Consider the following 24,081-nt stretch of genomic DNA (forward strand, 5'->3'; position numbering starts at 1 on the left):
CCGGCTCCAAACTACTGACCTATGATCACAATCCTGAATAGAACAGCTCCATATATGAATATTAGTTCAGGATCATAGCGCCACCTATTGATCAGTGTGAAAATTAAGTTGCGGAAACATTGTCCAATTGACACAAAATTTCTCACGCTACATCAGAGCGCCTACTTGAACAGATCTATATGTCTGTGCGTAATAATAGCGATGGCGCCACCTACTGGCAAACCTACTGCCGCAGAGCGCAAAACGCATGCAACGTGGAGAAGTGCATGCTCGATCGATGATGTGCGCTTAGTCATCGATCGCTCTCTCCACCGACCGCAACAGGCTTCAACGTGCGGGTGCTCGGGCCCGCAAGTGCTACAACGTAGCCCTAGTTATTATTATTATTTTTCTTCGCTCAGTGAATTGGCTTTTTGAGGGCTTTAACGTGCTCAAAAAGTTTCTAAAGTTTACAGTAAATTAGAAATGTGCGCAAGTTTACGTATTCTGAAGTATTTGGGAACGGGTGTGTCAAAACCGCTCAATAGCGCCACCTACGGAAAAGCCCCTCATTTAGCATTCACCGATCATCAAAAAAAACAAAGACTATTGTGTATCATGACTAGATGCACAAAAAAGTCCATCAGTGCATTATGAATAACGCAACAGGAAGCCCGCCAGTTTGACTTTAGTGGCCATTTTGGTCATATTCGATATTTTTTCTTTTAAGTACTCCTCCTACAGCTTTCATCAAATCAACTTACAATTTAGACGATCGTCATCACAACAAAATGGAGATCTAAAGTTATTGAAGGATTAAGTTTTAGCAAAACCGTCTGACCGTGGTGTGGCCTCAAAGTTTGATTAAACGCCATCAAAACACAGGCTCCTGTATCTTGGACATATTTTGTCCAATCGAGTCCAAACTATACACATAAGACAAGAGTCGCGACCTGAAGACATCGGTACAGAAATCGTGACTTAAAATCACAGCGTCCCCTGGTGGCAACAGCAAATGTCTTGTTTTTCTATGTCTTACAGTTTGACTCACTTCTCGTAGGGCCTTCATCAAATCAACGTAAAAATTTGATGCATGTGTACAAAACAAGATGAAGATCTAAAGTTATCAAAATTTAAACTTTTCATCAATCTGTGTGACCGTGGTGAGGCTTATAAATTTGATAAACAAAATGAAAACACCACGTCTGTAGTTAATGGTCCAACACTGCTCTCTAGTGACTTAATATTGAATTACACCTGTAGTGCCAATATTAAGGCACCAGAGGTCAGTGTAACACCATGGTTTGATCAAGACACAAAATGTAACTATTGAAAAAGCCATTTCGTCCCCTCTTCCCCCAATTTAAATCTGTCTGGAGCCGCACAACATATTTGATAACACAGGTTATAAAGTTATATATATACATATATATATATATAGTTATACAATATATATAAAAACTATAGTTTGTTGCATTTATTAAATAACAGAACGACAATAAAGACAACTTTTGACATTTAACTGGTATTTTTACCTGCTACAAAATAGGAAAACACCATACTCTGACCATGGCGTGGAGTCAAAGTCTGATCACATGCCATCAAAACACGAGCGTCTGTATCTTGTTATTATTATTATTATTATTTCCCTTTGGGGGGCTTTTTCAGGGTCTAGACATGCTCAAAAAATTATGAAACTTTGCAGGAAATTCAAGGTCTGCGGATATTTTAGTATTCTGGAGTAATTGGAATTGGGCGTGGCAAAATGGCTCTACAGCGCCCCCTGGAACCAGCCCCTAGGTTTCCACATAACGGATTTTCATCAAAATCTGGATATAGGTGTATCGTGACCAGTCATGAAAAAAAGTCTCATGGAGCATTATGAAAAACGCAACAGGAAGTCCGCCATTTTGCTTTTAGTGGCCATTTTGGCAATATCCCACATTTTTACTTTTACGTACTTGTCCCAGGGCTTTCATCAGATCAACTTCAAATTCAGATGAGTGTCATCACAACAAGATGGAGATAAAAAATGATTGAGGGATTTTTTTTTTATCACACCGTGTGACCGTGGCATGGCGTTAAAAATTGGTTACACGCCATCAAAACACGGGCATCTGTATCTCGGACATACATGTTCCAATCAAGTCCAAACTAGACATGTAAGACAATAGTCCCCGCCTGATGACATCTATGCATAAATGATGACTTAAAACCGCAGCGCCCCCTGGTGGCAACAGGGAATGTCTTGTTTTTTGCTTGTCTTACACTTGGATGAATTTCTCCTCATCCACTGACCTCAACCATGTCAAACTGTATCAAATGGGTCCCAAGACATTGACAATGAAGACATAAGATTACCGTGACTTTTCGTCAAACGCCATATGAATGGCGTGGCATTAAAGTTCATCAACTCGCCGTGAAACACGAAATTGCTGTAACTTCAGTGTTCATGATTCTATCTCTCTCAAACTACATGTGTGTAACAACAGCCCCCCCCTGAAGATTTTCATATGGTTTTAAGAAATGGGCGTGGCAAAAAAACTGACCAGCGCCCCCTATAGGGCAACCCCGGCACTACGATGGCCGACATTTATACAAATCTATCGGGACATGTGTCGTTTCATAACAAACAAAAAAATATCTTGGATAGGTATGCTTGACCAAACAGGGAGGCCGCCATTTTGGATTAAGTGGCCATTTTTTTTCCATATTCCACATTTTTACTTGATGCACTTGTCCCAGGGCTTTCATCAGATTAACTTCAAATTAAGATCAGTGCCATCACAACAAGATGGAGATAAAAAGTGATTAAGAGATTGACCTTTCGTCACACCGTGTGACCGTGGCGTGGCGTCTTGAGTTTGATTAAACGCCATCAAAACACGAGGTTCTGTATCTCGGACATACATTGTCCAATCGAGTCCAAACTAGACATGTAAGACAAGGGTGCCATCCTGATGACATCTACACAGAAATTATGACTTGAAATTACAGCGCCCCCTGGTGGCTACAGGAAGTGACATGTTTTATACTTTGATGAACTGCTCCTGGCTGATTTACAATATACAGCTCAAATCAGATCAGTCAAGTCATTAGATCATGGTCAGAATTGTGACGTTTCCTCAAACCGTGTAAACATTGATGTGCGGCGAAGGATTTTCCTTCGCCAAAGGACACGATGTTATCATAACTCCACTGTGCATTGTCCTATCACTACAAAACTTCTGTCACCTGGTCAGAGTCCAAGCCTGAACAGCTCTATGTGTCAATATTTCCTCAGTGTCATAGCGCCACCTACTGATTCGCCAGGAAACAGGAAGTACTTTGTTAATCCACTCTGCATTATCCAACCGGCTCCAAACTACTGACCTATGATCACAATCCTGAATAGAACAGCTCCATATATGAATATTAGTTCAGGATCATAGCGCCACCTATTGATCAGTGTGAAAATTAAGTTGCGGAAACATTGTCCAATTGACACAAAATTTCTCACGCTACATCAGAGCGCCTACTTGAACAGATCTATATGTCTGTGCGTAATAATAGTGATGGCGCCACCTACTGGCAAACCTACTGCCGCAGAGCGCAAAACGCATTTAACGTGGAGAAGTGCATGCTCGATCGATGATGTGCGCTTGGTCATCGATCGCTCTCTCCACCGACCGCAACAGGCTTCAACGTGCGGGTGCTCGGGCCCGCAAGTGCTACAACGTAGCCCTAGTTATTATTATTATTTCCCTTTGGGGGGCTTTTTCAGGGTCTAGACATGCTCAAAAAGTTATGAAACTTTGCAGGAAATTCAAGGTCTGCGGATATTTTAGTATTCTGGAGTAATTGGAATTGGGCGTGGCAAAATGGCTCTACAGCGCCCCCTGGAACCAGCCCCTAGGTTTCCACATAACGGATTTTCATCAAAATCTGGATATAGGTGTATCGTGACCAGTCATGAAAAAAAGTCTCATGGAGCATTATGAAAAACGCAACAGGAAGTCCGCCATTTTGCTTTTAGTGGCCATTTTGGCAATATCCCACATTTTTACTTTTACGTACTTGTCCCAGGGCTTTCATCAGATCAACTTCAAATTCAGATGAGTGTCATCACAACAAGATGGAGATAAAAAATGATTGAGGGATTTTTTTTTTATCACACCGTGTGACCGTGGCATGGCGTTAAAAATTGGTTACACGCCATCAAAACACGGGCATCTGTATCTCGGACATACATGTTCCAATCAAGTCCAAACTAGACATGTAAGACAATAGTCCCCGCCTGATGACATCTATGCATAAATGATGACTTAAAACCGCAGCGCCCCCTGGTGGCAACAGGAAATGTCTTGTTTTTTGCTTGTCTTACACTTGGATGAATTTCTCCTCATCCACTGACCTCAACCATGTCAAACTGTATCAAATGGGTCCCAAGACATTGACAATGAAGACATAAGATTACCGTGACTTTTCGTCAAACGCCATATGAATGGCGTGGCATTAAAGTTCATCAACTCGCCGTGAAACACGAAATTGCTGTAACTTCAGTGTTCATGATTCTAGCTCTCTCAAACTACATGTGTGTAACAACAGCCCCCCCCTGAAGATATTCATATGGTTTTAAGAAATGGGCGTGGCAAAAAAACTGACCAGCGCCCCCTATAGGGCAACCCCGGCACTACGATGGCCGACATTTATACAAATCTATCGGGACATGTGTCGTTTCATAACAAACAAAAAAATATCTTGGATAGGTATGCTTGACCAAACAGGGAGGCCGCCATTTTGGAATAAGTGGCCATTTTTTTTCCATATTCCACATTTTTACTTGATGCACTTGTCCCAGGGCTTTCATCAGATTAACTTCAAATTAAAATCAGTGCCATCACAACAAGATGGAGATAAAAAGTGATTAAGAGATTGACCTTTCGTCACACCGTGTGACCGTGGCGTGGCGTCTTGAGTTTGATTAAACGCCATCAAAACACGAGGTTCTGTATCTCGGACATACATTGTCCAATCGAGTCCAAACTAGACATGTAAGACAAGGGTGCCATCCTGATGACATCTACACAGAAATTATGACTTGAAATTACAGCGCCCCCTGGTGGCTACAGGAAGTGACATGTTTTATACTTTGATGAACTGCTCCTGGCTGCTTTAAGATATACAGCTCAAATGAGCTCAGTCAAGTCATTGAATCAAGGTCAGAATTGTGACATTTCCTCAAACCATGTAAACATTGATGTTTGGCGAAGGATCATCCTTCGCCAAAGGACACGATGTTTTCATAACTCCACTGTGCATTGTCCTATCACTACCAAACTTCTGTCACATGATAAGAGTACAAGCCTGAACAGCTCTATGTGTCAATATTTCCTCAGTGTCATAGCGCCACCTACTGATTCGCCAGGAAACAGGAAGTACTTTGTTAATCCACTCTGCATTATCCAACCGGCTCCAAACTACTGACCTATGATCACAATACTAATCTGAACAGCTCCACATATAAATATTAGTTCAGGGTCATAGCGCCACCTACTGATCAGTGTGAATATTAAGTTGTGTTAACATTGTCCGATTGACAAAAAATTGCTCACGCTACATCAGAGCGCCTACATGAACAGATAAATAGATGTCTGTGCGTAATAATAGTGATGGCGCCACCTACTGGCAATCCTACTGCCGCAGAGCGCAAAACGCATTTATTGTGGAGAAGTGCATGCTTGATCGATGATGTGCGCTTGGTCATCGATCGCTCTCTCCACCGACCGCAACAGGCTTCAACGTGCGGGTGCTCGGGCCCGCAAGTGCTACAACGTAGCCCTAGTTAGGGCCCGAGCACCGAATGGTGAGAGGCCCTATTGAAATTGTAGGCATTATTCTTATTATTATTCTTATTATTCTCCGAACAATGAATTGGCTTTTTGAGGGCTTGAACGTGCTCAAAAAGTTTTTAAACTTTCCAGTAAATTAGAGAGTGGTGAAAATTTACGTAATCTGGAGTATTTGGAAATGGGCGTGGCAAAACGGCTCAACAGCGCCCCCTGGAACCAGCCGCTAGGTTTCCACATAAGCGATTTTCACCAAAATCTAGACACTGGTGTAACGTGAATAATCATAGAAAAAAGTCTCTTGGAGCATTATGAAAAACGCAACAGGAAGCCCGCCATTTTGGATTTAGTGGCCATTTTGGCCAAATTCCACATTTTTAGTTTAATGTACTTGTCGTAGAGCTTTCATCAGATCAACTTCAAATTCAGATGAGTGTCATCACAACAAGATGGAGATAAAAAATGATTGAGGGATTTTCTTTTTATCACACCGTGTGACCGTGGCATGGCGTTAAAAATTGGTTACACGCCATCAAAACACGGGCATCTGTATCTCGGACATACATGTTCCAATCAAGTCCAAACTAGACATGTAAGACAATAGTCCCTGCCTGATGACATCTATGCATAAATGATGACTTAAAACTGCAGCGCCCCCTGGTGGCAACAGGAAATGTCTTGTTTTTTGCTTGTCTTACACTTGGATGAATTTCTCCTCATCCACTGACCTCAACCATGTCAAACTGTATCAAATGGGTCCCAAGACATTGACAATGAAGACATAAGATTACCGTGACTTTTCGTCAAACGCCATATGAATGGCGTGGCATTAAAGTTCATCAACTCGCCGTGAAACACGAAATTGCTGTAACTTCAGTGTTCATGATTCTATCTCTCTCAAACTACATGTGTGTAACAACAGCCCCCCCCCTGAAGATATTCATATGGTTTTAAGAAATGGGCGTGGCAAAAAAACTGACCAGCGCCCCCTATAGGGCAACCCCGGCACTACGATGGCCGACATTTATACAAATCTATCGGGACATGTGTCGTTTCATAACAAACAAAAAAATATCTTGGATAGGTATGCTTGACCAAACAGGGAGGCCGCCATTTTGGATTAAGTGGCCATTTTTTTTCCATATTCCACATTTTTACTTGATGCACTTGTCCCAGGGCTTTCATCAGATTAACTTCAAATTAAGATCAGTGCCATCACAACAAGATGGAGATAAAAAGTGATTAAGAGATTGACCTTTCGTCACACCGTGTGACCGTGGCGTGGCGTCTTGAGTTTGATTAAACGCCATCAAAACACGAGGTTCTGTATCTCGGACATACATTGTCCAATCGAGTCCAAACTAGACATGTAAGACAAGGGTGCCATCCTGATGACATCTACACAGAAATTATGACTTGAAATTACAGCGCCCCCTGGTGGCTACAGGAAGTGACATGTTTTATACTTTGATGAACTGCTCCTGGCTGATTTACAATATACAGCTCAAATCAGATCAGTCAAGTCATTAGATCATGGTCAGAATTGTGACGTTTCCTCAAACCGTGTAAACATTGATGTGCGGCGAAGGATTTTCCTTCGCCAAAGGACACGATGTTATCATAACTCCACTGTGCATTGTCCTATCACTACAAAACGTCTGTCACATGGTCAGAGTCCAAGCCTGAACAGCTCTATGTGTCAATATTTCCTCAGTGTCATAGCGCCACCTACTGATTCGCCAGGAATTAGGAAGTACTTTGTTAATCCACTCTGCATTATCCAACCGGCTCCAAACTACTGACCTATGATCACAATCCTGAATAGAACAGCTCCATATATGAATATTAGTTCAGGATCATAGCGCCACCTATTGATCAGTGTGAAAATTAAGTTGCGGAAACATTGTCCAATTGACACAAAATTTCTCACGCTACATCAGAGCGCCTACTTGAACAGATCTATATGTCTGTGCGTAATAATAGTGATGGCGCCACCTACTGGCAAACCTACTGCCGCAGAGCGCAAAACGCATTTAACCTGGAGAAGTGCATGCTCGATCGATGATGTGCGCTTGGTCATCGATCGCTCTCTCCACCGACCGCAACAGGCTTCAACGTGCGGGTGCTCGGGCCCGCAAGTGCTACAACGTAGCCCTAGTTTTGTACTTGCTGTTGTACAGTACCTGGATTTCACCAGTGGGGATCAATGAAAGAACCCAAATCCTAAAAACAGTCAAATTAAAAGTGCAAAAATATAATAATCATCACAAGACCATTAAAATCAGTTTGTCTCTGTTTGAAAACATGAATTAGATTTTGTGTCGTTCTTATGAATCAATCTAATGAAATCCTGATGTTTCATGTTACCTCTCTGTGTGTGTGTGTGTGTGTGTGTGTGTGTGTGTTGGATACACAATCACACCACACACTCCTTCAAGCAGCTACACGCTCAAGGCGTCAGCGCGGCCTCATGTAAACGTGAAAACCCGCCCTGATAGAACCGGAGCGGCTCTGAGAAGCAGGAGGAAGTCTCTGATTCCAGAGCCAACATCCGGAGCCGCTCCGTGTGTGTGCGGTGGAACCGATCGGCCTGAGGACCTGTCCGGCCTTGTTTTCTCACTCCCAGCCTTTTCCTCTCTCGTCCCCTTGTCTCCCTCCCTCAGAGAAAAGCACCACCGCCGTGAAGACCGCGTCCAAACCTCCCGTCGTCCTGATGCCCCCCAAAGCCCCGGAGGACAAAACCCCCAACACGCACTTCGGAGTCATCATCCACGACAGAGGTAGATGTGAACGCGATTGTGTTGATGGAGTGTGTGTGTGTGTGTGTGTGCAGATGTTGTGCGTGTGCAGATGTGGAGTGTGGGGATGTTCCTGATGACGTAACAGGGCTTTTCTCTCATGCTGCTGGTTATTGTGGAGTTTATGACGAATAGATTTCACCGGTCAGCCAGCAGTCGAGTCTACGTCCGAGTTTCCAAACTTCTCCTCAACAGAGTTGATTCATTTTCAAACAGAAACTTATTGATGTGGATGAATTCTTAGTTTTTTTTATTTGCTTTGAGGCTGTTTTGTTTTTTCCGTGAGTAAAAACAGTAAAACTACAGTTGACACCTGTAATGACTGTTTGGCTGAAGGATGCTCTGAGCAGAAAGCTGTGAGCGTTCACACGGCTCCAGGGTCAGACCTGACTCTCTCTCTCTCTCTGTGTGTGTCTATGTGTGTGTCTGTGTGTGTATTGTGTGCATGCTTTACTCGAATTACAAGCCTTTGTTGCTTAAACTCACATTAGTCTTTTCACTAACCCTCTATTCTCTCTCTCTCTTCCTCCTGCGCTCTCTGACTCTGTGGCTAAGAGCCCAGGCAGTAAGTACACATTCCTCCACGACACGTCACTGTGATGTGTATCTTTTCTTCTCCTTCTTCTTCTTCTTCTTCTTCTTCTTCTTCTTCTCTCTGTGAACTTGTTCTGTCCTCGTGTGAGATGTGATGCTGTGACGCCATTTCTTATTCCTCTGCACCAATTCAAACATGTTTTCGTTTCCTTGTACGTCCCAGTGCCCGAGGCCCCCGATCGCCCGACCATCTCAATGGCGACTGAAAGTTCGGTGTATGTCACATGGGTCCCGAGGGCCAATGGAGGCTCGCCAATCACGGCCTTCCGTGTGGAATACCGCCGCGGCCGCGTGGCAGAGTGGGTCGTGGCTGCCGATAACATCTCACCGCTCAAACTGTCCGTGGAAGTTCGCAACCTGGAGCCTGGTGAGTCCAGGGAAGCATGACATGAGTTCTTTGGATCTCAAATGATCCTCTGGGAACCAGTTTAGTCTGTTTAAGCTTTATTTTGTATTTCTACACTGATGTTCCAGTTGTTCCTCTGTCCTCTGACACCTCCTCCCCCTTGCTTCCTCTCCTCTCAGGCTCCAACTACAAGTTTCGGGTTGCGGCCATGAACATGTACGGCGAGAGCCCCCACAGCATCCCCTCCAAGCCCTACCAGGTGCCCCAGGCCAGCCCGCGCATCACGGACCGCCCCGTGGTCGGACCCCACATCTCCTCCACGGACGCCATCAGTGACACACAGATCATGCTGCGCTGGACTGTGCGTACACCCCTGACACACACTGTGCACACGGTACCACAGATCGTTTTCATAGCTTCATTCCTGATCTTAATGCTAATGAGATTTTAATTTCACAAAATGAGATGCCTTGATTTGTCCTGAATTAATCTCATATGAGTCACTTCCTGTAGTTATCAGATATTAAGTCCTACTTTTTACCTCCACCACAGTTATGTCCTCAAACCAGTCTGTTTATTTGTTGGTTGGTTTGTTTATTACACAAAAAGTGTTGAGTGGATTTCTATGAAAACTTTGTGGAAGAAGAAGTTCTTGGATCCTCAGTGGAGGAGTCTGCTCTTCTTGACATTTCTCGAGCTCAAATATAAAGTGTCAAGTCTGTAGGTGCGCAATAAAAGTATAAAGTAGCATAAAATGACAAAGTAAAAGTATTTTAACGATAAAAAAAACTTTTAGATTGCAAGTACCTGAGAGCTGCTGCTGCGTCCCAGGCTCCATCAGAGCGACGATTGGGACTCGAACACAGATCAAGAGGCCCTGTGTTCGTCTAAGGTTTTTATTCTTCAAAGCCTTTGCGAGGATGTAGATTCCCCCCCCCCACCCCCCACCCCCCCATTTACTTAACCTCAGACAGCCTCATTATGTCCCGAACTTCAGAATCACAGCCTCACTCGCAGCCCTGTACATCTGCTGATAACAAGGCCCCGCCATTAGTCTCTGGAAAACTTTTCCTCTCGTTTAATAATTGCCCGGCAGATTGCTGTAGTCTAACGTGATCTTTTTTCCATCCCCCCCCCCCTCCCCTCCTCCCCCCTTACAGTATAGTCCCACGAGTAACAACAACACTCCGATCCAAGGTTTCTACATCTACTACCGACCCACTGACAGCGACAACGACAGCGACTACAAAAGAGATGTGGTGGAAGGTGAGTGGAATAAAAAAAACTTTTGTGTGTGTCTGTGTTACGAGTGTGTAGCCGGCGTGGAGTGTTTGTTGACGGGCTCATCCGGAGCCGGACGCCGGGCCCACGCTGGGCAGATAAACTGGGAGCCGGAGGGGTAATGGATACTCTCCGTTTAAGAGTGGGCTGGAGGGAAGAGGGGGCATTTCTGCTGTTTGATTTATAGAGAGTTCTGTCCCCGTCCCCGGGCAGCAGGGCTTTCTGAAATCTGGTTTTAATAAATGGTTGCCAGCTAATGGGCCAGAGCTGAAACACGAGCCCGGCCAGAGGAGAGGGGCTCAGGTTGCTGGTGGAATGCTAACAGAGGCGAGCCCGGTACAGGAAGGGGAAGGAGCGATGGCGTTTAACTCCGCCCGGCGTTTTAACGTCTGAATGTTTGGCCCCCCCGCCCGCCGCCCGTCGTCTCCTCACTGTCTGGGACCAGTGAGCGTAGAGTTCGATTCCCTGATTTGGTCAAAACATTCAGGATGAAACCGAGCAGAGGAGAAAGTGATGATCTGTTCAGCTACTGTATTATCTCCATAGACGGATTCTTCATGTCCAGAAGCAGAATCTGGCCCAGATGTTTTTTGGCGTCTACTCTGGAATATTGACCATTTCCCTCAGAGGCTGATTCGTTGTCCCTGGGCTTCACATGCTGTTTCCACAGAGTTTCAATAACTGTGTTCCAGTGTGTAGTTGTAACCTGCTTCCACTTGATATCGATATTTAAGTTCACGTTGAAAAAACAGATGTAACTTAGATTTGTCTCCAGCATTTAAAATGTCAATGTGGCAGATTCAGCAGGATTTTAACAGGATTGTCTCCTTTTGTAACTAAAACACACAAACTGGACAATAATATAAAGTTGTTTTTATTCAAATCAGTGCAATATTATATCTGCAAATAAAAAAATTAAAAAAAATAAATGCCAACATCTGGTATTTGAGGTTCAGTTCACATCCTCTTCCTGTTTCTTACATATTTAACTTGTCAACTTGTGTTTATATGTGACTTAGACTTTGCTTCTGTAATGATTGTGATTTACAGCGCACAGTATTTTTAATGGTTCCCACTTGAAGGGTTCAAATCCAGCTCGGGGCAGAAGTCACACACACGTGGAGTCGTTTTCTACCCACAAAGCTCGGGGAGAACGGCAGCTTGTTTCAGACCCATTTGAGGGAAATGTAGCATTTTCCACGTCGGGAGATTGTCGTCTCATCTGTGATCTCAGAGCACGTAGTTGTGTGATTGTGTGTGGTAGGGCAGCAGCGTGTGTGTGTATGTGTGTGTGTGTGTAATGGGAATACTGGAGGCCGGCCAGGACAAACACCGAGCTGCCATATATGGAGCTCATCTTGAGTAAAACAACTGTCTGGGCCCTTGTGGGACTGATGGAGTAAGAGAGAGTGGTGGAGCAAAGAGAGAGGAGGTGGGGGGGGGAGCGTGAAAGAACATGACCTCCATGAAGGTGTGAGACATGAGGAGAAGGCAGGAGAAGGCAGAAAGAACTGATTGTGAGTTTACAAAGGCAACTTGAGTCAACACTGGCTCGTAGAGGAGGTGGATTCTCACCTTTGTCCTCCTTTTTCCTTTTTCTTCCTCCTCCTCCTCCTCCTCCTCCTCCTCCGTCTCTCCGTCCCTCTCAGGTGTGAAACCCTGGCACATGATTGGTCACCTCCAGGCCGAGACCTCCTACGATATCAAGATGCAGTGCTTCAACGACGGCGGGGAGAGCGAGTACAGCAACGTCATGATCTGCGAGACCAAAGGTGAGACAACACACACTTTGTGTTTCATCAGACGTCCGGGCACGTTCCTGCTCCGTCTCAAATCACGGGTTCGATCGCCATAATTACACAACGTGAACGCACTCCTGAGTTTTACGACACACAACAACAATGGCCTGTATTATACAGTTTGGTGCTGTGTCATTTTTTCAAAATGCGTCTCCTCCTCCTCCTCCTCCTTCCGCTCTGCTGCAGCACGTCAGACCCCGGGCTCGCCCAGCCAGCACCCCGTCACCCCACCCGGGGCTCCTCCACAGGAGACGCCCAGCCCCCCCGGCGGCCTGCTGTACCTGATTGTGGGCTGCGTCCTGGTGGTGATGGTGCTCATCCTGCTGGCTTTCATCGCCATGTGCCTGTGGAGGAACCGTCAGCAGAACAACATGCACAGTGAGTTAATGGACAAGCTGGAGAAGGGGAAGCTGCTCCCCACACTGCATGTTGCTGCTTCAAACTGATGAAGCGTATTGCATTACAGGTTTTTAACTGTTTTAAAACGAGTGGGCAGGACCAGCAAAGAAAAGAAACCTGCTTTCAGACATGCACTGAACTCCAGATAGTCTCCTGACATTCTCCAGAGGGGCTGTTTGTGAGAATGAGTGAGAGTTTCTCTGGTCGACCGCCTCGTAAAGACTCAAGAATAAGCTCATGACATTTCTAACACACAACAGAAACACAGAAGAAAACGCACATCTCAGGATGTTGTACAGAAGAAGACACAGACGAAGGTGTCCAGAGGACGATGCCGATTTAAAGCTGGATTGTTCATTTAACCTCCGGAGAAAGTCTGGACCTGGTTATCTGGACTTCCTCCGGAGTTCATGTCTGAAAACGGCTGAAGAGTAAACTCCAATCCCAGGACGCTTGTATTTCTAAGATATTTGGCCACAACAGAGCTCGTGTGGAATATTCCAAGTGTTCAGAACTCAGATATGGTTCCCACAGCGCTTGCAAAAGTCTTTGCCATTATTGGATGGACCCCTTCTCTGACCTTTTGGATCAGTAAATACTTTTGGATTTTATAGCTAAAAGATTTGGGGGGAAAAAAAGCAAAGACTGAGTCACAGGTTAAGTTTTCTGGCAACTTGTCACCTGAGTTTCTGGACCGATGCAATAATATAAACACAGATCTGTCTCTCATGGTATAAAAGAAACAAAACAGCTGAAACTCCTCTCTCTCTCTCTCTCTCTCTCTCCTACAGAGTATGACCCTCCTGGCTACCTGTACCAGCCAGCGGAGATGAACGGCCACGTTCTCGAGTACACCACGCTGCCCGGCTCGAGCCGCATCAATGGCGGCGTCCACGGCGGCTACGGACACAACGGCCCCGTGATGCCCCAGGGCTGCCACCACCTCCACCACAAACTCCCCAACGGCTTGGCGCTGCTCAACGGCTCCGGTGGCCTGTTCTCGCCCGGCCACCCACACGGCCACGATGGCACGCTGCCCCACGGCACCAGAGACTGCGAGCTCTCGCACCCGCACCACCACCACAACGTGAGTGTCGCCGTTCAGGTGTCTCAAAGTACCTCAGGCCCGGAGGCTGGGACGCATGGTGGTGTTTGGTTTAGTGGCTGATGGTGTTGGTTTGTTCTCCTCTTGTCAGGGCGGAGGAATCTACACAGCTCTGCCCCAATCGGAGTCGTCTGATTGTATGAGCTGTCAGAACCTCTGCAATAACAACAGGTGAGAGAATGAGTCCCAATCTACACACACTGCATTCATATGGACACAAATATTCTATTTTAATTATATATTAACCTGTTTAAAGCAAGTCTGAAGAAGAAACTGTCTTTCTGATTGACCTGAATAAGATAATCTGTAGAAGAAGCAATAATCAAATGAATACATGTGGAGAATACATCTGAAAATCACTTTATAATGTCCTGTTGGAGTTTTCACAGCCTTTTATAACATCAATGTGTGACTTCACGACACATGTTCTGGGTTCCAGTGTAAATAAGATGGGAAAATGGAAAGAAGCTGTAGTTTTTGCAAAGATTAGAAAGAAAACATGTGAGGTAGCATCGTACCATAAAATAACTCAGGTTGGGGTTTTAACGATCATTTTGTGCTGTAAATGTAAATATATTAATTGTTTACAGATATCTTTTGCTTTCATGTCAACAATATTTAAAAATGCAACCTTATTGGAACTGGGTTTGTCACAAATCCATAAATTACCACCTGTCCACCGCAGCTTTTGGTTTGTACCGGAACAAACCAAGTGAAACTCTCACTGAACAATCTGTTTTCTCAAAGTCTCTGAGGATATCACAGAAGTTTGCCTGAGAAAATTAAATACTGCTCGAATTTCATAAGCTGCAGCCGAACAGAAGTGTCCCACTTTGCTCGTGACCCCTGTCGATCTCTCTCACACACACACACACACACACACACACACACACACACACACACACACATCGATTTGCCCTCCTGCTAGTCCTGTTTATGTACTTAAGGGTCCCCAGCATCACAGTTTACCCTGTGTGCACCCAGCCAGCAGCCCTGATGAGCCCCGTGTTTATTTACCTCTGGCTGCTGGGAAAAGAGGGGGGGGGGGGGGGGGGGGTGGTCGCCCTCCAGTCCTCGTCCCGTCACTCTGGAGCTGAGTTCAGGGAAACGTGGTGAAGATCCCTGCGTGCAACTGTCTGCACCGGGGGGGGGGGGGGGGGGGGGGGCTTCACCCGAGAGCGAAACCACAACGTGTCACAGCCATTTAGAGGCAAAGAGACCGGGCCTTTAATCTCTGGCTCAACTCTCCCGATGCTTTCTGCAGCTGTGTGTTGCTGCTCCAGTTGTGTTGGGGTTGTGTTAGGGCTCTCATTGTGCTGTCAGGAGTGTTAGCACCAGGGTTTGCTGTGTGTCTTCCACAGAGAACCTTGTAAACAAATATCCCCCCCCCCTTTTCTTCTCCATCCCCTTTCTCCTGCGTCCGAGCAGATGTTACAACAAGACCAACGGCTCGTACTCCAGTGGCACGCTGCCTCTGATGCACCGCGGGGCGCCGTGCCAGCAGGACGGGCTGGAGATGGTGCCTCTGGGCCAGGTCTCCTCCCCGTGCCACGGCCCCGGCAGCCAGACGAGCTCCGGCGAGCAGGAGGCGGAGGACGAGCACCGGGGGGAGTCGCCCTCGCAGCGTTCCTGCTGTCTGATCGGGAGCAATGAAAACTGTCCGGCAGACAACACTGGTGAGACTCGTTTGATACCAACGTCTTTCTTATTTAGCCCTGGTTATGTGATTTAATTTGCTTTTTTATTTAATTATAATAACTATAGGCTGGGTAAGTTATAGGTTTGAATGACCTCATGCCCTTGTGATCATAATTAAATACATTTGATCCATATAGCACATTACGTAGGGGTTTAAACATAGAAAACAAATACAATTAAAAAATGTAAAAATACACATCTAATCACATATAAAACAATTCTGAATGATTCTTTTTAAGGAGATGTGATAATTTTCAGGTTCATAATTTTAATTAGTGTTATGACTGGAAAAGGTTGAATAAAAACAGCCTCACACGTCTCCTTTTAAATTGTTTATTTGTGATTTGTAATGCGTTTCATGATAATGTAAGATTATAACAAAACAATAAAATTATTGATGTTTTACATTTGACAGTAACACATATAAATAAATCCTCTTTTAACCCCAGAGCTCGATGTATTAATAATGTTTGACAGTCAGAGAAAGTTCATTTGGGAAAAACGGTTTACAATCTTAAATCAAGAATATAACACCCTAAAAGGTGCAATATGTCTTTTTTTTAAATTATTTTTGTGTGGAAAGGAAACTAATGAAACTAATGAGACATGCAACAAGTTTAATTGTGATATTTAAAGTTGCAGAGCAGAGTCAGTAGGCAGATTGTGTTAACGATGAACAGAGTCGGGCAGTTTCCCCACTTTGTCCCCTCTTTGTGCTAAGCTAAGCTAATCTGCTGCTTTTCATGCAACCGCCACAAAATGTCAAACTAGTTCTTTTAGACATTGAAGTTTACGTGAGAACATTTATTTCCCGGCTGACACGGTTGTGAAGTCCAGCTCTGACGTTTCTTCTAAGTGCCTAACGAGCATGTTTTTATGTAATTACCAGTCCTCATGTTAAATGTGGACAAAACTATGAAGCAATCACCACAAATTACACTGTTGGGCCTCTGCTGAATATGTCCCCGTCTTTTTTTAATACAAAGTATAAAGCTCTCTCTCTCCCTCTCTCTCCCTCTCTCTCCCTCTCTGTGCAGCGGAGGAGGAGCTGGAGTGCGAGGACCTGGACGGGCCGGTGCTGTGCTGGGAGAGTCTGGGCCTGCCGGACCTGGACTGTGACGAGAAGCCCGGGTGGATCTCCAGCAGCAGCCTGGCAGGAGAGCTGATCCAGCCGGGCCCACAGGAGGTCTGAACGCAGCCCACACACCAGTACACCCCCCACCCCCCCCCTCTGTGGTGGAACCAGACGGAAAGAGAGAAAGAGAAAGAGAGAGCTGTGGAAATATCCCAGTGCAGCGTGAGAGGACCAGCGTTGGGACAGTCAGCGACACTGTGTGTTACGGTGACAAGGACAGAAAACTGATGACAGCGACTTTGGGGAAAAGAGACAAAGAGGACAAAAGAGGACGGACGGAGAAAAAAGACTGTGTCCCACCGGAGGGAAGAGACTCTCATACAAGATCCCCCCCCCCCACAAAAAAACTCTTTAGATGACTTATTTATTTTTTTGTAGTAGAAAACTATTATTTCATATGAATGTATCTGTTTTAAAGAAAAAAAGTTTGTCTTTTATATTATTTATGCCATGTGGATGAGAAATACTGTTTATTTTTGTGGTTCTGTCGCCCGAGCGCGGCCGTTAGCAACTGTCCCTGTAAAAAGTTTTGTAATAATATAAAGAGAAGATATGGAAGAGTAAAGCACGTCCTACTTTGATGTCTGTCCCCCCCCCACCCACCCACCCCGACTCAGTGTGTGGAGCCCGATGAGTGACTGCCACAGAGCGTTTCCCAGCCTCCTTGATGCTTCCTGGTGATTGGCCGCTCCCCGGCACTGACCCCTGAACAGGGTGAACATTCCCTGCGCCGCTCAGATTAAGGCGGCCGCTCTGTGCCTCAGTGGATTCTTGATGGCTCATCACTTTACGCAGAACGCACCGTTGCTCTGGGAGGACTGGTGACCTACTGGCCCCAATCTGCCAGAGCGCTGGGCAAGTTGCGCTTAAACGGAGTCGTCGAGCGTGAGCGGCTTTTTCTCACACACACACACACTTGTAAGCATTTTAAAAAACTGACTCAAAACACAGAATATTTATTGTTATTATTATTATAACTGATTTTTTTGGGGGAAATCTCCAGCTGCCACAGAGAAGCACATTTAAAAATCTAAAGTTTTACCAGGGAGCGCATACGTCAAACTGTCAAACTTGTGAAACCACATTAAAAATTCACTAGATTTTCCTTTGGGTCTGCACCAAATTGCACAACCTCACAAATTCATCTCAACAGTCTGCTAAACATTAATAATCCCCCTTAGAAATAAACGAAAAATGTAAAAATGTCCTTTCTCGGGAATGTTAAAGACGGTGAAACAAACCTGAGTGCTCCCCTGATTCATATCACATCCTCACATTAAGTGTTGTCCAGTAGTTTCTGTGTAATTCTGCTAAATATCACAGAGACAAACAATCGCAGAAGAACACATCAGCTCCTCGTGGAGGTAGAAACCTCATCCTCAGGGATTTGTGTCATTGCTCTGAGGAAGGAGGAGAAATCCTGACAAAAAAGGACCTTGTGTCTGAGAAGTAAAATATCTGCAGAGATTTATACAGCACAGTTTTATTTCTTCACCTCCTCCGTGTTGTTTCAGAGGCTGAGATCTCAAGAGGGTAAAAAAAAAATCAAGATGCAGGAAACCAGAATTATCTGCATGGTTTTGAAATATGCTAATCCACAATGCTAAGTTTTTTTTATAGTACGAGAAATTTAAATCCTAATCCACGCTCACTCGTTCCACACGTGAAGTCAAAAGCAGTTTTCAAACTAAAACCGAACAGGCAAACTTTTACTAACAAAGTTTTAGCGCCTCTAAAACTAATGAGTTCCAATATGAAAACAGTGGTGTGGATGTTTCCTCAGTGATTTGTGTGAAGTGATTCTTTAAAAGGATCAGGGACTGGCCTCTGTTCCAGTCTAATGACTTTTCATTCATGGTTTCTGTGGATTCATTTTTGAAATGAGGATTTGAGCTGTGCAAGGAACATGTGTTTTATTAGAAAGTGAAGGAGGCGGGTTCCCCCTATGCTGTGTGATCCTCCCGCTGCAGATAACTCATTCATAAAAACCCTCGTAACTTCTCAGGTTTCAGCCCCAGTCAGCCAGCCCCCTGTTTTCTCAAGGCTTAAACCCTTCATTGGTTTTAAAATAATCTCCGTGGTGTGCCGGCTGATTGGACGTGATAGGATTGCAGCGGGCAGATGACAGAGCTGGCCGCGCTTCACTGGGGGATGACTGCGGCGCAGGCTTCCCAGGCCTGGTGCCTGTCTGCTCCGTGTCGGTGCCAGAGCCGGCTGCCAGTCCCCAGGCCCCGGCTCGCCTGGCATCCCTCTGTTGGTATACGGGTTATTCCTGGCACGCGGATTCACTCGCCTGCTGCTGAGGCGTGGCACAGCGTCTTCCGGCTGTTATTTATAGAGTCTGGACGGAGGCTGTTGTGCTGCTGAGGCTGGTGGCGTCGGCCCAGTTGACTTTAAAACTCACTTCTTCTTTCCCAGGGAGAGTTTCTCAGGCCTGAAACTCTCCAGGGTGAATCCAAAACTAGAAGTGGCTAGAGGCCGGTGGTGATGGAAAGTCGAGGCGTCTGTTTTCACAGTCGTGTTGTTTCCTTCCCCCCCAAACAAATGTCATATTTCTGTGCAGCAGCTTATTGGAGTTGCGAAACAATGGGGTTAGGAAATGAAGCTGGAAATGAAAGAGAACTGGTCCGAGGAGAGAGAGAGAGAGAGAGAGAGGGGATGCTGACAGATGCAGGCTGGGCTCGATGAGGAGAAGATAAGGGCCGGGTTGTCTCCAGATGACCTGTTCTCCATCTCCCACGTCCGTCAGTCGGCACCCTCCCTCGGCCCGGCCCTGCACCCTCTACCCACGCAGCTACACCCCTTCATTAAGGAGCCCATGGGAACAAGAAAGCTCATTGTCTGCCCTGGAATTTCTGCCCCTTTGCCGGCCGAGCCGACCTGTTAACGCCCGTCCCTCTCCCCTCCGCCCACCATTCTTCCTCTCTCCCCTCTCCAGCACACCCTGAATGGATGCACTTCTCATGAATCGGGCAGTGTGTTGTTAACTCGCTCGATTCGGCCCTCGGGAGGTTTTTTTTATCCTTGAGATGTCAAAAAACCCCGAGTGGAGCCTGTTGTCGTTGGACGAACTCCAGGAGTGTTCCAGTGGGTCCCTGCAGAGGGGATGAGCTCTAACACAGAACCAGACTAATAACCTCCATCCTCCCTGCAGGATATCTGCTCTTTATTTGTGATCAGGCTCGGGTCTCGGTGCAGGAAGGTGCTTACGCTTCAAGTTGTCGCGTTCGGGGAAACTGTTGCATTTATCGACTGCACCCGTTGAACTCAATCAGGAAGACAAACACAAACACGGCCTCATCTCCATCGCGGCTGCTTCCATTTAACGGCCTCCACTTTCCTCTCTGTCGCTCAGCTCCGGATCAATAATGAGTCTATTGATGACAAGTCGGGGGGGGGGGGGGGGGGGGGGGGGGGGGGGGGGCAATCAGGAGAAACTCTGAGAACCTGAGACAAATAATCCACACAGTCATTTTTATTCCCCCAGCAAATAGGATATCTCTGCACAGACACGAAGAATGGAACCTTTTATTCAAATAGCTATGAATTATTTACGAGAACACTCGTTTTACATCGAGGTGTCTGTCGGTTCAAAGGGGCTGAAACTTCCCCCCCCCCCCCCCCCACCCCCTCCCCCTCCACCTGGGAATTATCCAGGAATGAGAGTTTGTGGCCTCGAGCGAAAAAGCTTGAAGATGTCGAGATGTGTCGGTCGCACTTAACGAAAGAAAAACGCACTTAAAGAAAGAAAAACATCACAGTAGGGAACCAGGGTGGTTATTGGAAATAGGCAGAAACCGTAATGGAGAAAATATTTCAAGAAAAACACACACACACACACACACAAATATAGTGTTGTCTAATGAACCCACAAATCCAGATGGTTTTAATAATGAACGCTGCGAAACACAAAGGGCGAAGTATTTGAAATTGAAACCACAACCTCAGGTCTGCTCGGTGTCACGCTCTGTGAGTTTATATGGTTCAGTCCAGTCTGGAGTTAAAGGATCACTTTTTATACACAGAAATATTTATCCTCTTGTTATTTACCTCTAATGGGTTTTTAGTCACGGGGATCGTTTTTCCTTTGACTCCAGAAAGAGTGGAGCTGAAAAATGATATTTAACAAAAAGCAGCAGCTGCGTGTTTGTCCCGAGACGATGTGGAAGTTTATCTGAAAAATTAATTTCATTGTTCTGTTAAGACAGTTTTTAAAAGTAGAGTCGTTCCAGTGAAATGAAAAATAACCTGTGTCACCGAAACATGGAAAAGTTTTTAGACGACTTCAAATTTCAGTTCCGTTAATTTAAGTTAATTTACTTTATTTCTGTACAGCTGAACTTTCTTCTTCTCTACATTTTACAATAAATAGTTTTACACGTTTAAACGGTTATAATTTTAGAAAACAATTGGTCCATTGATCCAATCAGAGCGGGCGGGTTCCATTAGACCCCGCCTCCTCCGGCCAAGACTCAGCCATTAATTAATATGACGATGTGTCAGTAGATTAATCTGCAGCTTTATTAATATGAGACTGTTTCATACTCGTGTTAAACAGATCACATATGGGCCCAGTTAATGAGGCTACACTCTGCAAGTACTTTTACTTTTAATACTTAAATACATTTTCAAAAAAGTACTTAGTTTTACTCTGGTAGGTAATATGGAACTTTTACTCTTTCAAAACTGTCTTGTTTTCAAACTGAGGACTTATAACTTGACAAAGTTCAAGACAGACACCTGGACCTCCTGTGTTAACTGGTCCAAAATGACCTGCATGACCTGAAACCAGTGAAAACACATCTGAGAACATGATGCTGGGACATTTGGACGAATCACTTCCTGCACACGATGGTCATGAGCTTTGAAAAGTAGAGAGAAAGTGACGCAGCAGCAGTTTGAGGACGTCCTCAGTCGTCCTCCACGTCCAGCCGGGTGAAGTAGAAGGTGATCCTGGCCCCTTCCTCCGTGTCGTACAGGGCCTGGCAGGTGTACATCCCCCCCGCCTCCCTCCCCAGCTCCTCTATGACCAGGGCCGAGGTGTTGACCGGCACCTGCAGGCGGCCCAGGCTGCCGGACTGAGCCTGCAGCTTGGGGCCTTGTCCGTAGTTGTACGCCACCGCCATGTTGCTGTCAGTTCCCGGTTTGGTGAAGCCCCAGATGAAGATGCTGGGCATGGTGGAGCCGCAGTGCAACGTGACCGAGCCCCCCGCCGCGGCCGTGACGTGGGAGCGGATGTACTCCACCTCCTCGGGGTCGAATATCTCCAGACCTTGGAACACAGGAAAGAAGGAGTCAGTTACGATAACCACACGTGTTGCTTTCTACACATCGACAAAGATCTGTGTCTCCAGGTGACGAGTGGACAGATTTATGTCCCAGTGTCTTCAGGACACTTTAACGAGAGCTCACAGTTTGCTGGGAATCGGCCGCGTCAGCTCATTAATTACACTCTCAGTTTTTCAAGCCTCTGGCACAGATGGGACTTTATGGCCTTCTCAACAAAGTCTCTCTCACCTGAGCTAAAGCACGATGAGATCTTACCTTGCAGAGGAAGAGCCAGCGAGCAGAGGAGCAGGCAGACGTTCAGAACCATCCTCAGGCCGAGTGTCTGCTCTCCGGTCCCCGATGAGAGTGAGTGCGGCTGCAGGAGAACTCTTTCAAAATTCACTGAGATCACAGTAAATTATTCATCAGTGCTTCCACCTCCTCGTTCTGCCTGTCTCTCTCTCTCTCTCTCTCTCTCTCCCCGGCTCCCGGCTCATGACCGGGCTAATGGCCGGCCCTGCGAGTGAGGGGTGTAGGGTGTCAGGGTGATGCCATCGCCTCATCTATTATTGAGCGAAGAGGTGGAGATAGGCTTTCTAGAAATTCCATCACCTCCAACGTGAAATGCAAACAGGGGGAAATGCTCCCACGCAAACACCCGCCAGTTATTATTTACCCTGTGATGCATGAGGCCAGAATAAATTCACCTCAGATTCATGTCGTCTACCTGCTTCCTCTCTCGTTGACTCCCTGCTTGTGTGGATGTGAATTGTGGGACCAGAGCACGAAGAGACGCCCAGAAATGCACGTGTTAATACATATTTAATTCATGGGTATTAGTCCCTGTAAAGTAGGACAACATTTAGAAGGAGACAAACAGTGAGCGTCAGTGGTTGTAGCCGTGCAGCAGCTTAAAAAAACTCTGTTTCCCAGAAGCTCCGGTTAATATTGGAGCCTGTGAGCTGCAAGCGAACTCAGGCCGAAGCTCCAGTATAAGAGCCCATAAAACGTGCTCTTATACTGGAGGCAACCCCAGACTGAGGAGAAGGCTCTAATTAGTGCTCTGCTCCTTTTGGGGGGGGGGGGGGGGGGGGGTAAGAGCAGGACTATATTTAGAAAGCTGCTGGAGGACAGACAGATGTAGTTAAACTGTGATATGAAACAACATGGTTTCTGAGTGTGGAGCGACTGATGAGGAGCGACTGATCTGTCTGAGAAGCTCATTGCACTGAGGTGTTCAGAGAAGTAGATCACACGGGGAAATATAGATCTGTGTGGGACAGAAGAGAATGGAGCCGCAGCATGGAGGAGTGTGGTCGAGCACAGAGCGTGCATCGTGCAGGAGTTTGAACAAACTGAGAATAACGACCACTTCACAGGGAATAAACAAATGTGGGGAAAGTGGTGTTTTCTTTTGGAATGAAACAACTTTTATTGGAAGTCGGTTTCATGTTAGTTGCTCCCCACCGAGCCAGGACAGTAACAGCACGGTCACTTCAACATGTGCTGCTCACTGTGAAAGGCAGAGATCAGGTGTCCCAGCGGCCGGTCGGACAGGAATCCATTAGGACGTCTCAAAAACAGAATATGTTCAAACGAGATTGTTTAGCATTGAAACCGAAGCTGCTTTCACACATGCACTGAAACTCCTGATATTCTCCACAGGGGCTGTTTGCAAGAATGAAATATGTCAGAGTGAGAGTGTTCTGACTTTATAGTTTATTAAAAACAGATCATTTCCACTGAGACCAAAAAGCAGCAGGAGATTTAAGATGCTTCTAACACGGGGCAGATGCAAAACTGAAAGAAAAAAACGTAAATATCGCAGGAAGACTCCGGCACAGATGACAA

At 45.8% G+C, this 24,081-nt stretch overlaps 1 protein-coding gene across 1 annotated transcript in view; it reads left to right on the plus strand.

The window, feature by feature from the left end:
• The window catches only part of cdon (cell adhesion associated, oncogene regulated), a 52,966-nt gene extending 35,418 nt beyond the window's left edge, over positions 1-17,548 (plus strand). Inside the window, exons 10-19 of the mRNA XM_053423681.1 lie at positions 8,471-8,587; positions 9,363-9,566; positions 9,725-9,906; positions 10,706-10,811; positions 12,476-12,598; positions 12,812-13,003; positions 13,816-14,111; positions 14,221-14,300; positions 15,558-15,805; positions 16,865-17,548. Of these exons, the coding sequence (XP_053279656.1) occupies positions 8,471-8,587; positions 9,363-9,566; positions 9,725-9,906; positions 10,706-10,811; positions 12,476-12,598; positions 12,812-13,003; positions 13,816-14,111; positions 14,221-14,300; positions 15,558-15,805; positions 16,865-17,019 (1,703 nt within the window). The 3' untranslated portion in view covers positions 17,020-17,548. The remainder of the gene's footprint in view (positions 1-8,470; positions 8,588-9,362; positions 9,567-9,724; positions 9,907-10,705; positions 10,812-12,475; positions 12,599-12,811; positions 13,004-13,815; positions 14,112-14,220; positions 14,301-15,557; positions 15,806-16,864) is intronic.
• Positions 17,549-24,081: the final 6,533 nt, after the last annotated feature.

The sequence above is a fragment of the Pleuronectes platessa genome, chromosome 5 (genome assembly GCF_947347685.1).
Source record: "Pleuronectes platessa chromosome 5, fPlePla1.1, whole genome shotgun sequence".
Lineage (NCBI taxonomy): Eukaryota > Metazoa > Chordata > Actinopteri > Pleuronectiformes > Pleuronectidae > Pleuronectes > Pleuronectes platessa.